At 45.2% G+C, this 14924-nt stretch overlaps 1 protein-coding gene across 2 annotated transcripts in view; it reads left to right on the top strand.

Moving 5' to 3' along the window:
* The first annotated feature begins 1645 nt into the window (after window positions 1-1645).
* The window catches only part of LOC122928610 (polynucleotide kinase 3'-phosphatase), a 42423-nt gene continuing 29144 nt past the window's right edge, over window positions 1646-14924 (top strand). Inside the window, exons 1-4 of one of the 2 annotated variants that reach the window (XM_044281613.1) lie at window positions 1646-1762; window positions 7484-7622; window positions 8656-8702; window positions 12598-13119. In XM_044281613.1, the coding sequence (XP_044137548.1) occupies window positions 7496-7622; window positions 8656-8702; window positions 12598-13119 (696 nt within the window). In that variant the 5' untranslated portion in view covers window positions 1646-1762; window positions 7484-7495. Of the gene's footprint in view, window positions 1763-2900; window positions 2982-7483; window positions 7623-8655; window positions 8703-12597; window positions 13120-14924 lie in introns of those variants that run through there. The other variant, XM_044281612.1, reaches the window with a different exon arrangement.

The raw sequence follows: 14924 nt of genomic DNA, 5'->3' as shown, positions 1-14924 counted from the left end.
GTGCGGATCCGTCTGTGCAGATACCAGACGGATCCGCACCTAGCGAAGGTGTGAAAGTAGCCTAATCCTATCGTGTATTTGTGCCTGATACACATCCTGTTGTGTGCGATACTGCCAGCTGAAGTGTGTATCTAATCCCACCTTGTATGATACAGCCTACTGAGCTGTGTATCTAATCCCATTTTGTATGATACAGCCTGATAAAGTGTGTATCTAATCCTATTGTGTATGATCCTGCCTGCTGAGCTGTGTATCTAAACACTTATGCACACGACCGTGTCTATTTTGCGGTCTGCAAGTTGTGGATCCGATAAATAAGCATACTGTCCGTGTGCGATCCACATTTTTTGCAGTCCCATTGAGTTCTATGAATAGGACATGTTCTGTCTTTACTGGAACTGACATACGGATGTAGAAAACACACTGATGACGTCCATGTACTTTCCACATCTGTATGTCAGTTCTGCAATAGAACATGTCCTATTATAGACCTCATAATGCAGATCTAAAACCCATAGAACTCAATGGGACTGCAAAAAATGTGAATCGCACACGGACAGTAACTTTATTTAGTGGATTGGCGATTTGCAGACCGCAAAACGGATACGGTCGTTTACATGAGCCCTATCACTGATACTGAGCGCCCCCATAACAGTGACATTCACAGTGCCCCCACAACATTGCCCTCCACAGTACCCCCACAACAGTGACCTCCACAGCACCCACACAACAGTGACCTCCACAGCACCCCCACAACAGTGACCTCCACAGCGCCCCCACAACAGTGACCTCCACAGCGCCCCCACAACAGTGACATCCACAGCGCCCCCACAAGTGACATCCACCGCGCCCCCACAACAGTGACATCCACAGCGCCCCCACAACAATGACATCCACAGAGCCCCCACAACAGTGACATCCACAGTGCCCCCACAACAATGACATCCACAGCGCCCCCATAACAGTGACATCCGCAGCGCCCCCATAACAGCGACATCCGCAGCGCCCCCATAACAGTGACATCTACAGCACCCCCATAACAGTGACATCTACAGCACCCCCATAACAGTGCCAGCCACAGTGCCTCCATTGCCATCCAGTGCCCGCTATATGACATGAAGTGCCTTCTTGTGCCATCTAGTGACTTGGTCTACCATAAGGCAGACCAAGCGTCCGCCTTGGGGCGCACCCTGGGGGAGGGCAGAAAAATGTGACATTGAGGGGGAGAAATGTGACATTGGGGGCTGATGGCTGGGGGATGATGTCTGACATGGGGTTCTGATCTGAGGTCTGATTAACATTGGGGGTCTGATTGGGGCTGTGAGCTGAGGTCTGATTAACATTGGGGGTCTGATTGCTGGTCTGACCTGAGGTGTAATGGAAAATATTTTTTTCTTATTATCCTCCTCTAAAACCTAGGTGTGTCTTAGAGGGCGAAAAATATGGTCCTTAAACCAGCCATTGGCTGAAGCAGAGAGAAGATACCAGGACCACAGAGAGGAGAAGTGGGGGGAAGGGGGGGGGGCGCCAAAATGTACCTTCGCTTGTGTTGGCAAAAATCCTTGCACCGGCCCTGCTAGTGACCCCTATTTGGCAGCTCTTTCTCCAGCAGGAGGCGGTGACATCACTTGTGACGAACCGTCTCCTGCTGCAGAAAGGAAGAGAAGACAGAAAGACGGACTTCGGTCGGAAGGGAAGAAAACCCATAAGGAGCGATCACGTGACCGGGTGACAGATCTCTGAACGGGCTGCGCTGTGGAAGGTAAGCAAGTAACTAAGCTAAGCAAGTTTTAGATAAAAAAAATTCTATATTTCCTCATTTCCCTGGTTCTCTTCTGGCCCTTTGTTTACCAGCAATAACCTCTCAGTTGGTGTTCCTGAGAGGCTGTGAACAGGTGAGCTCTTTGCACCTGTTCACATTATGCTGTGCTGGGCGGTGGCCATTGCTGCTTTTGTGCTGGTGGAGTGCCCCGGTCCTAGGTGGCTTTGGCGCTGTGTGGCTGCTGGGTCCCGGCTGGTTCAGGGGCGCGATGGTCGCTGCACAGTGCCGCGCCAAAGAGCAGGGAGAGAAGCTGACATCACAGGTCATGTGACCCTCAGTGAAATCTGAGAAAGCAGCCACTGGAGATACAGTGAGTGCATGGTAAAGTCCTTTCATTTGCCTGGTTAGAACAAACATACAAAGAACAAAAGAATAACTCGGACAACCCCTTTAAGCACCCATTAGTGTTTTCCAGCCCAAACATGCCCATTCAAATCTATGGGCCCATGAAAACCAGAGACAGACACGGATGCCATCTGTGTTTTTCACTGACTATTATAAGACAAACTGATACCTTCTCAGCGGATCTATTCAGAATGCATTAGGGCTAAAACTGATCCGTTTTGGACCGCTTGTCAGAGCCCCGAACGGATCTCGCAAACAGAAAGCCAAGACGCCAGTGTGATAACACACCTCAAGGCGTTTATCATTTCCCATAGACCTCCATGGAACATCTGGAGCTGGAGGCTTTTGATTATAAAACCACTGTAAAACAAAAAAATAAATAAAAAACACTAGCCACACAAAACTACTAAAAACACCAAAAAAAACAACTATGCGTGACACCAGCCTCACAACGTTTATTCAAAGCTCCCATACAAGTGGCCACCCAGCTTTCCCATACTCCTGAAGAGGAAAAACGCACTGGTCAATTCCAGAACCGGACGGGATCTCCTGGGTGAAAACCCCCCATGGGAGCCATGGCAGCAGACTGGTGGTCACTCAGCCTTACAAATCCAGAGCAACTGCTCCTATTATGGAAACGTGATAGAAGGAGCAGGCGCCTGCAGTGACTGTGCGGTGTGCCGTGTTCTGCCCCGGAACCTTTATGTAGTCTAAGTGGTGTCGGAATGTTTACCGTGCTGCACCCGAGCACCACACATCGGCGGGACGCGGTAATAGGGGAAGTATAAAAGAAGTTTGGAGCTGCAGGGCTCAGGTCAGTGACTGGAGAGCGGGGCTCGGGCTCCGTGTGCGCCGTATCGTCTCATAGACATGCTTGAAGATGTAGCTGTCTGACGCCGGTGTATTATGGGAATTGTAGTCCACAGCCATGTAAACCTGAAAGTATCAAGTCCTGACTTATCCTGCCAGGCACTGGATTCTGTAGGTGTATAGCACTCCCATCATCCTCTATTTCCCTTAGTGGTTGTGGGGGCTTCTAATTCCGCCCTTCCTTGCAGGTGGAGATGATGCCATAGAAATCTGTGTTGGGGATCCATCATCCTACACACATTGGGATTGTTTGCTCCGTAAAACCCTGTTTTTTGTCTCTGACGTTGAGATGATAAAATGATAGTGCTTTACTCAAATTCCGGAAAGTCGCCCCCCCAAAAAAGTCACCTTATTAACAAAAATGCCAGCAGCAAAAAACTCTTGGGTGTCCTGCGTTTTCTATTTTTCCACAGACTAACGTCACCATCAGTTGCTTTTACCGCAGAAAACACAGCAAAAAATAAATAAACAATGCTCAAAAAACTTCAATAACAGTGCAGAAAAATGTGTGAACCCGCGCTAATGCTGCTTTCACATACAAATTTGCCACCGTAAACACCCCTTGCATTTTTTTGCCATGACACTTTTTTTTTAAACTATTTTAGTTTTTTTCTGTTTACATATTTGAATTGTTGTTTTTTTTTTGTTTGTTTTTTTTTGTTTCTGGTGTTTTTCCCATGTACTGAAGGGGATGAAAAACCACTTGGAAAAAAATGCCATGGCCTCCAACATGCTGCGTTTTATTTGTATTTTTTCTATGTCAGTACATTTTATTTTTCTTGTAGACCTGTTGCTAACAGCACTTTCACACTAGCGGCAGAGGAATCGGGCTGGCAGTTCTGTTGCCGGAACTGCCTGCCGCATCCGGAAATCTGTGTGCAAACGGATACCATTTGGATCTGGATGCGGATCAGTTTGACAAATGCATTGAAATACCGGATCTGTCTCTCCTGTGTCATCTGGAAAAATGGATCTGGTATTTATTTATTTCAAATTTTTAAAGGTCTACGCATGCCGGATACACTTGGTACCAGATCCGGCATTAATACATTTCAATGGAAGTGTTTTGGAATTTTGGCCAGAGAAAATACCGCATGCTGCGGTATTTTCTCTGACCAAATACCGTAAAAGCGACTGAACTGATGCATACTGAACGGAATGCTTTCCATTCAGAATGCATTGGGATAAACTGATGCGTTTTTTTCCGGTATTGAGCCCCTATGATCGAACTCAATGCCGGAAAACATAAACGCTATTGTGAAAGTACCCTAACGTGCAGCTGGTGGTTTGTTGCATATCGCTGACCGCTTCTAAAATGGGCGCCGATTGCACTCCATAAAGCAGTGGCATCATCTGATCATGTGGCTTGTGGTGAGCCTTAGGCCTTATGCAGGTCCGCAAAAAATACGGATGACGTCTGTGTGCATTCCGTATTTTGCGGAACGGAACAGCTGGCCCCTAGTAGAACAGTACTATCCTTGTCCATGATGCAGACAATAATAGGACATGTTCTATTTTTTAGCGGAATGTAAATACGGACATACGGCAACAGAATGCACACAGAGTAACTTCTGTTTTCTTTTTTTGCGGACCAATTGAAATGAATAGTCCTGTATATGGTCCGCAAAAAAAACGGAACGGACACTGAAAGAATATACGTTCGTGTGCATGAGGCCTTATGAACTACACACCCCTAACAGCAGATGCTGCAGTCTCCCCAGCTTGACATGAAAGTGGCGTCATGTGGGAGAAGCGCACTGCAGTGTATACCGCCCTCCCGCTCCTGTTTTTCAGCAGTGGTGGATGCGAAGTATGACTGGGCATTGTGTTAGTCCGTATGCTCCCTGGTTTGAGACTCTACTGGAGGGTTTAGCTGGAACTTGTAGTCCCACTGTCAGGCTGCAGAGGGAGTGCACTGTGGTGCAGCACTAGCTGTTGTAGTTGCTACGGAGCCCATATAAATAGAACAGTGGTGCTATAAGGTGTGTTATGGCAGTGGCAGAAATGCATGGTATACTGATGTGCAACCGCTATCCCACAAGTTAGTCTACTTTCACACCAGCGTTTTCACACCAGCGTTTTTGCTGGATCCGGCAGGGTTCATCAAAAAACGCTTCGGTTACTGATAATACAACCAGCTGCATCCGTTATGAACGGATCCGGTTGTATTATCTTTAACATGGCCAAGACGGATCCGTCATGAACTCCATGGAAAGTCAAAGGGGGACGGTTCCGTTTTCTATTGTGTCAGAGAAAACGGATCCGTCCCCATTGACTTGCATTGTGGTTCCCAGGACTCCGCATCCCAGGACAGAAAGCAAACCGTAGCATACTGCGGTTTGCTCTCTGCTATGAGAATGGAATGCATTTTGGAGCACTCCGTTCTGTTCAGTTACGTTTTTCCCCATTGACAATGAATGGGGACAAAACGGAAGCATTATCGTGGTACATTATCGTGGGAATATTTTTGGTATCGCCTAATCGTAAACACAGGTGCAAATAAAAAAATATACAAAAACACACAAAAGTGCAGAAAAACACCAGAAAAAAGCCTACGGTATGTGTGAACCACCCGAAATGTCTTCACACATCCAATGCTGTAACCCCTGGCCATCAGGCTCCAGTCCCCGAGAGGCGCTGACACAGTATATGTCAGTTTGCGGAAGGAGCATGACCCTTATAATAAAGACTGCCGCCAATAAAACACACTGGGGGTCATTTACTAATGACAGTTTGGCATAAAAAAAAGAAAAAGTCGCACACACCCTTTTTGCAACTTTTTCATCCCTGTGTGACAAAGTTTGTCGCACTTGGCGTTTTCACACCGCCCTCGACACCAGGGAGTGGCGGGACCAGGGCTGGGAAAACTGGTGTAAATGACGCTTGAAATCTTCTCCAGTCAGGGCCTGGAATAGATTTCACCGCAGGCGCACGGACATTCGGAGGATGCAGCTATCTTATGATGAGGCACCTTGCTTTAAATTAGGAGCATTTTCCGGCTGTGCATATGAAATAACTCCCTTTTCTGCTTAAAGGAGTAAAGCCATGATTAAAGAGGTTCCCTATCCTTAGGATAGGTCATCAATATGAGATCGGTGGGGGTCTAACACCTGGGACCTCATCAGTTCAGGTGTACAAAGAGCCCCCGGCGCTCTGTGAACGCCATTTTCATTGGTCACATGGCCTAGTTACAGCTCAGTCCTATTCCAGTGAATGGGCCTGAGCTGTGATACCAAGCACAGCCACTGTACAATGTGTGGCGCTGTGCTTGGAAAGCTGCGGGGAGGCCAGGATGCTGACCTCCTTAAAAAGCTGATCGACTCCAGTAGTTGAGCCCCCATGAGCTTATATTGATGACCTTTCCTAAGCATAAGTCATTCATTTGTAAATCCCAGAGAACGCCTTTGGGCCTCATGCACACGACCGTTGTTGTGTCCCGTGTCCGTTGTTCCGTATTCTGTGATTTTCAGCGGACTTTGACTTTCAATGGGTCAGTGGAAAACTTGGCTAGTGCACCGTTTGTCATCCGCGTCCGTGATCCGTGTTTCTAGTCCGTGAAAAAAATAAGACCTGTCCTATTTTTTTCACGGACAACGGTTCGCAGACCCATTCAAGTCAATGGGTCCGTGAAAAAACACAGAGGCACACAAGATTGTCACCCGCTCCGTTTTTTTCCTATCATTTGCATGGCAAACTTGACTTAGATTTTTTTTCTTACTTTCCTTCATGTCTGGTGATCCTCCAAAAATAAAGGAAGACACGCGGAAACAAAAACGGACACGGAATTGCATGGCAAACTTGACTTAGATTTTTTTTCTTACTTTCCTTCATGTCTGGTGATCCTCCAAAAATAAAGGAAGACACGCGGAAACAAAAACTGACACGGATCACGGAACAACGGAACCCCATTTTGCGGACCGCAAAAAAATACTGTCGTGTGCATGAGGCCTTAATGTCATAAGTGAAAATCAGACATCATATAGGACATTACTTTTTCTAACAAACCTACGACCAGCCCTGTACCTCACATGGATCTCTCCATTCACTGTTCCAATTGTTCTGCTAGATTTATTTCAGGACCAAGGGCATGTCCTTTCTGCTGCAGCTCAGGGGGTGTGTCCTTTCTGCTGCAGCTCAGGGGGTTTGCTATTGCTGCTTCAGCTTTCTCCTTGTAACAGTTGGAAGAGCTGGTGGTAGTTGAAGGAGGGACCTAAGCATGTGTTTTCCCCTGAGTGAGATGGATGGAGAAATAAGGAAAAGAAGAAACAGCAGGTGGCGCTATACAGATACATTTTATCGAATAGCTCATCGGCTGTAAAAAAAAATGTTTAATTACATGCAATTCCAAAAGTATTCAGATCCAGGTGCTGGTTTGAAAACTGTAAAATATTTTTGGTGGCACAACCACAGTAGTGAAAATACAACTGTGCCGTTTCCCTCTTTCAGGACGGCGTGGAGATGAAGTGCTACATGAAGAGCACAGATGGCAGTCACAGTCCTATTGAGCTTCCGGATGGAGTAGGAGTCGTCCTGGGAAGAGGCCCTGACACCTGCATCACAGATAGAAAATGTTCCAAGCAGCAAGGTCACTTACCTCTCCCTTCCTTGTTTGACATAAGGGTACTTTCACACTTGCAGCAATCCGGACCCAAACTGATGGCATTTGTCAGACGGATCTGGATGCAGATCTGTCTGACAAATGCATTGACATCCCAGATCCGTCTCTCCGGTGTCATCTGGAAAAAACAGATCCGGTATTAATTTTTTGGGCATTCTTAAAGGTCTGCGCATGCGCAAACCGGAAAGCCGGATCCATTTTGCTGGAACACTTAATGCCAGATCCGGCACTAATACATTTCAATGGAAATTAATGCTGGATCCAGTATTCCAGCAAGTGTTCAGGATTTTTGGCCGGAGAGAAAACTACAGCTTGCTGCGGTATTTTCTCCGGCCAAAAAACGTAAGAGGGACTGAACTGATGCATCCTGAACGGAATGCTCTCCATTCAGAATGCATTAGGATAAAACTGATCAGTTCTTTTCCGGTATTTGAGACGGAACTCAATACTGGAAAACAAAAACGCTAGTGTGAAAGTGCCCTAAAAGGGGATGGCTGGCCGTGGCCTAGATTGTCTGGATTATTATTCTTTTTACAGTAATAAAAGTTTGTAATAGCTGTTTATTAAAAATGATGCATCTTTTATGACTTATTACATTCCCCCTGGGCTTTAATGAAGGTGCTTACGCCTTTTGCCTCTCCGTGTTGTGACCGCATTGGATATATCCTGTAGTTCTATATAATGAATCGGCCACATGATGAGGTCTGGAGCGGGTAACCGTGTACAGGCTGAGCCACGGCTGCAGAGCTCACATGGGGAAGGGGGGTGTGAGGATGTAAGAAGTAATGAATGGGGTTATCCTTTTATAGTAAAGAGCACAGCGACCAGTCACATGGATAGGCAAACGGGCCATACCTGGTTATATAGAGAGCACCAGATGGGGACCGAGAGTCTGTATACCCTAAATAGATGGGTTAAGTATTTCTCCTTTTATATAATGCCATTATTTGGTTTTACGTTATAGTAAATTAATGTACTGTCATTTTTTCCTTTCTTGCAGTGGAGCTCGTGGCCAATGTTGAGAGGAAAGTTGTTCGTGTCACACAGGTAGGGAACATGTTATCTGCGTGGTTCTCAGGAGGCTGCAGATAAGGGATGTCTGATCCATAGAGAACTGTCTGCTGGTATAAATGTACAGATCGCTCCAGCCAGAAATAGAAAGGGCACAGCTATAGAACTATATATTCCCCTAAAGTACTATATACAGGTCCTTCTAAAAAAATGTGCATATTGTGATAAAGTTCATTCTTTTCTGTAATGTACTGATAAACATTAGACTTTCATATATTTTAGATTCATTACACACAACTGAAGTAGTTCAAGCCTTTTATTGTTTTAATATTGATGATTTTGGCATACAGCTCATGAAAACCCCAAATTCCTATCTAAAAAAATTAGCATATTTCATCCGACCAATAAAGAAAAGTGTTTTTAATACAAAAAAAGTCAACCTTCAAATAATGATGTTCAGTTATGCACTCAATACTTGGTCGGAATCCTTTTGCAGAAATGACTGCTTCAATGCGGCGTGGCATGGAGGCAATCAGCCTGTGGCACTGCTGAGGTGTTATGGAGGCCCAGGATGCTTCGATAGCGGCCTTAAGCTCATCCAGAGTGTTGGGTCTTGCGTCTCTCAACTTTCTCTTCCCAATATCCCACAGATTCTCTATGGGGTTCAGGTCAGGAGAGTTGGCAGGCCAATTGAGCACAGTAATACCATGGTCAGTAAACCATTTACCAGTGGTTTTGGCACTGTGAGCAGGTGCCAGGTCGTGCTGAAAAATGAAATCTTCATCTCCATAAAGCTTTTCAGCAGATGGAAGCATGAAGTGCTCCAAAATCTCCTGATAGCTAGCTCATTGACCCTGCCCTTGATAAAACACAGTGGACCAACACCAGCAGCTGTCATGGCACCCCAGACCATCACTGACTGTGGGTACTTGACACTGGACTTCAGGCATTTTGGCATTTCCCTCTCCCCAGTCTTCCTCCACACTCTGGCACCTTGATTTCCGAATGACATGCAAAATTTGCTTTCATCCGAAAAAAGTACTTTGGACCACTGAGCAACAGTCCAGTGCTGCTTCTCTGTAGCCCAGGTCAGGCGCTTCTGCCGCTGTTTCTGGTTCAAAAGTGGTTTGACCTGGGGAATGCGGCACCTGTAGCCCATTTCCTGCACACTCCTGTACACGGTGGCTCTGGATGTTTCTACTCCAGACTCAGTCCACTGCTTCCGCAGGTCCCCCAAGGTCTGGAATCGGTCCTTCTCCATAATCTTCCTCAGGGTCCGGTCACCTCTTCTCGTTGTGCAGCGTTTTCTGCCACACTTTTTCCTTCCCACAGACTTCCCACTGAGGTGCCTTGATACAGCACTCTGGGAACAGCCTATTCGTTCAGAAATTTCTTTCTGTGTCTTACCCTCTTGCTTGGGGGTGTCAATGATGGCCTTCTGGACAGCAGTCAGGTCGGCAGTCTTACCCATGATTGCGGTTTTGAGTAATGAACCAGGCTGGGAGTTTTTAAAAGCCTCAGGAATCTTTTGCAGGTGTTTAGAGTTAATTAGTTGATTCAGATGATTAGGTTAATAGCTTGTTTAGAGAACCTTTTCATGATATGCTAATTTTTTGAGATAGGAATTTTGGGTTTTCAGGAGCTGTATGCCAAAATCATCAATATTAAAACAATAAAAGGCTTGAACTACTTCAGTTGTGTGTAATGAATCTAAAATATATGAAAGTCTAATGTTTATCAGTACATTACAGAAAAGAATGAACTTTATCACAATATGCTAATTTTTTTTAGAAAGACCTGTATTCCCCTAAAAAACAATGGATGCAATACCGCTACATGCTGCTGTATTTTATCCAGAAGAACACCGGTATCCATGCTGGAGACTCAGTGGGCTCTGTTATAGTAAATGGGAGGTGTTGGGGGTATTCCACAAATGCTGGATGCAGCAATTCCATTATTTTGTACAGGAATTCGGCCGCACTGCTGATTGAAATACAACTTTTGCTGAATCTTTTCCCATAAAACTATATATCAATCTTCTCTGCTCCTCCTGCTCTATAACATACCGCCTGCAGCTCAAACACCATGTTCCACGTGACAGGTTGTCTTGAAAGGAGGCGGCCCAAACACAACATTTATCACCTGTCCAAATTATATACAGAATATTGTACTTCTGTAGCAGTCGGCACAGAGAAATAAAACTCCTATGTAGATAGCGTAATGCTGTTTTGAGGGTTTTGAGGGGAAGATGTTATTTGCTTGTGTAATAGTAGATGTAGAATTAGGATGACAGTGTGATAGCTCAATTGTTCTCTTGATAGGGCTAGATAAAGATGCCCACAGAAGAGCATTGCACTCATCAGTGTAATGTGTGAATCTCTAATTGAGTCACTCGCCCCTTCTCTATCTGGGTGATGTGAATGTTCTGACTGACAAAGTGAAGCGGGGCCAAACGGAAGAAGAGCCAGTGTAGGAAGTAGAATACATGGAGTGACTTCAAAAAATAAACCAGAAAACCATCCACCTATTTAACAAAAAAAATAGAATATTTACATATAGACTGTTAAAGGGATTGTCCACGATTTTAATATTGATGGCCTGTCCTCAGGAAAGGTCATCGATATCTGATTGTGGGGGTCCGACTCCCAGCACCCCCTCTGATCAGCTGCTTGAAGAGATGTGATGCTCCGGTGAGTTCTGCAGCCTCTTCCTAGGCCTGTGATCTCACATTCATTAGTCACATGGCCTAGGCCAGTGGTGGCGATCCTATGGCACTGGTGCCAGAGGCGGCACTCAGAGCCCTCTCTGTGGGCACCCGCACCATGGAAAAAGTCTAAGGTGTACCAATATGCCATAGACTTTTACTGCCATTTATCAGCGCAGGGGGCACTATGAGCAGCACAGGCAGTGCATTGAATGTAGGCAGGCTATTATAGCTAAATGATAAAAGTACATGGAAGATATACTATATTGGTATTCATATTAAATTGCAGTGTTGACACAGTGTTGCGATAAATAAGTGGGTTTTGGGTTACAGTTTGGGCACTCGGTCTGTAAAAGGTTCGCCACCACTGGCCTAGGCCCACCTCAGTCCCATTCAAGTGAATGGGGCTGAGCTGAAGTACCAAGCACAGTTGCTATACAAGTTACTATATAAATGGGAATAAACAGTATTGCCGATCTGGGCTGTTTAACCCCTTACATGCCATGGGCAATGGCACCCGCTGCATGTAAGTGATGATAGGAGTGGACTCCCTCTGTCTTCCATCAGCACCCTGCAAATGTGATTGTGGGGTGCTGATGTGTGTAAAGGCTGGCTGAGACCTGATATAGGCCCCAAGCCTGCCTTTATAAGCAATCAAAGGATTGTCTGTTATAGTTCCCTTGTGGGACTATTAACAAGTTCAAAAAGTAAAAAAAAAATATAGAACATGTCCTATTCTTGTCCGCAATTGCGGACAAGAAAATACATTTTCTATGAGAGTGTCAGCGATGTGCGGTCCGCAAAACGCATACGGACGTGTGAATGGACCCTAATCCTGCAGTGGATCAAGCCTTTGCTTGTCACTGATGTAAAGCAATACAGGCATCTTTCCAGTGTACAAAGTGTAACATGAAGGTTTTCTTTTCTACTTCTTTGTGTCTTCACATAATCCAATTCATTACAATCTGACACAATTTCTTATGTGATCCGTAACAAAAAGTGCAATGTATTTTCTGGTTTGTTTCCTTCCCTCAATGATTACCTACCATAAAAACTAAAAAGTGAAGAGTTCTGTGAGATTTTTGAACTGATGACCTATTCTCTGGCCTTTATTTGGATAAGGGCTGTGAGGATGCAGACAGTAATCAGTAGTATTGTAGGTTATTACTCCTCTGGACATTATACTCTGGTATATCGGGTAGTTTTCATCACTCTGTTTTCTTTTAGCTGGGGACAAACCCTACATCAGTTGGGGAGGTAAAGCTGAAGCACGGTGAGAGCACATTGATGCATGAGAATCAGACTCTGTATATGGTGAATTCCTTATATCCTTACACTGTCATGTTCAATAACGAAAGTCGGAGAAACACTACAAAACCCAAGGCCACATTACAGGTGAACAAGAAGCCGGCGGGGGCTGCTTCTCCTAAAAAAAACATTACAGACTTTTTTGCAAGCAAGAGGACCAAACGGGAAGAGGATGGCAAAGCAGAGCCGAGCAGCAAGAGAACCAAGTTACAAGAGAGGGCTTCAAAACCGGCGGAAAACAGTGAGGATTCTGAAGAGGAAGAAATTTCCCGTAAACTTAGAGAACTGCAGGAAACGGCAGCCAAAGTGAACCACACAATCTCCAAAGCACCTAATGACTCCCCAGACACCATGAGAGGCACAGCCTGCAGCAAAGACGCCTGGGAACAACATGGCAAGCTTCTGGTGTTTAACAAGCAAGGTGTGCAGCCATCTTCTAAGGTAAGACGATGGGTAAATCTCCTAGGCATACACATGTAGGCAGCACTGGAGCTTTTTTATATTTCACCTGCCAGCCTCATTCATATTGATGAGACACTGAAAAGTTGTCACCGCTCCATCTCTCCTATTAAAGTAGTAAGAAATAATCACCTATCATACTTTTTCCTTTCACTTTGTGTCATCTAATAACCCTTATCTCTAATTCACTAAGAGGTAATAAACATTCTTATCAATAAGATAAGGATTGCGCTCAGCGCTCAGCTCATAGTGTGAGAGGTTTTTTTTTCCTCTCAGGCTATGAGCTGAGTGCTGCGATTGGCCAGCGCTACAGCATGGGAGAATGAGACGCCGGCAGGTTCCCCTGGGTGGAGCCTAACATATGAAGATACCGGAGGCTTTACCGGGAGAACGGAGCAGCGCCCAGGTATAACAGTAAGTGCAGGGAGATCCCTGGGCGCCGCTCTCCATGTCTGTATACTTAGTTTAGAAGTTTTATTCTAGTAAAGGTCCACTTTAAACCTGGTCCTTTCCCTCACTCCATGCTGATCATTCAGTTACTTCCCTGGTTCTGGATCTGAAGCTATCTGGTGAGTGGTTTCTCTGGTTATTGACTCTGGCTTTGGTTTTGGTTGTCTTCTGGTTCTTGTGCCCTGGCTTACGTTTACTGACCATTCTCGTGTTTCCCTATTGACCATTGCATAGTGTCACAGTATTTACTTTGGGATTTTGCCCAGCTGCGGCCGGTGTGCCCAGCCGCCCTGCTATTTGACACCTGGGAAAGGCTCTTCCAAAGTCCCCCTTCCTGCTGGAGGTGGGTGTAGAGTACCCCGGCCCTCAAGGGTGTTCAGAGGATGACGGCTTGTGCAAAGTACGTGTGTCTGGTTCGCCGCGTTTGCTGGCCTTCAGTTTGACTTTATCGTTACATTAGCATTACACCTGTCTAACAGAAAAACACAGCAACCAATCAGAATTCAACTACAGATTTTTTTTAATCTGGAAGAAGTCTGTTTTCATGAGACCCATTCTGAGACATCTGAAAAAGAAACTCCTCAGAACAGTTTGCTTTGGAGGAATGTAGTCTTTTTATCAAACCACCTACATATTCTCACATAAACTCAGTTAACCCGTTCACTACCAGCGCCATACATGTATGACCATGGAGCGATAGGTAAACATGGCCCCCGATCGCACGTGCAGCGAGCGTCATGGCCGGCAGAGGTCTGCTGTTTAAAACAGCAGAGACCTGCGGCTAATTACCGTGACTGGGGGTTGTCACAAAATTTTTACTCTATTTCGATACCATAAAAAAGTATTGCAATACTCGATATCATAAAACACCCAAAAAGCTGCGTGCATTCCAGATTTTATGGAACGTCTGGACCATAATAGAACAGTCCTAACCTAATTTTTGTCGGGACAAGGTGAATAAAAAATGGCAAATTGCACTTTTTTTTTTCTGTTGCGGTGTTCACCGCATAGGATATATTTTTAAATATTTTAATAATTTGGCCACTTTTTCGAGTGAAAATGTATGTCGGGTGAAATATGTAAAATTGGGCAAGGAGGTGATTTAAACTTAATATTTAGGTGTTTTTTTTTTTTTTTTTTTTTTTGTTTACAGTTTATTTAATAACTATTTCCCCCTAGAACCTGGGATCTTTCATCCCTTGTCCTATTCACCCTGATAGATCTCTATTAGGGTGAATAGGACTTCACACTCTCCCTGCTGCTCTGTGCTTTGTGCATACAGCAGCAGGGAGCTGACTATGGCAGCCAGGGCTTCAATAGCGTCCTGGCTGCCATGG

Source organism: Bufo gargarizans, chromosome 2 (genome assembly GCF_014858855.1).
Source record: "Bufo gargarizans isolate SCDJY-AF-19 chromosome 2, ASM1485885v1, whole genome shotgun sequence".
Taxonomy (NCBI): Eukaryota; Metazoa; Chordata; class Amphibia; order Anura; family Bufonidae; genus Bufo; species Bufo gargarizans.
The sequence above is the reverse complement of the archived record's forward strand: the minus strand, read 5'-3'. Positions and strand labels throughout refer to the sequence as shown.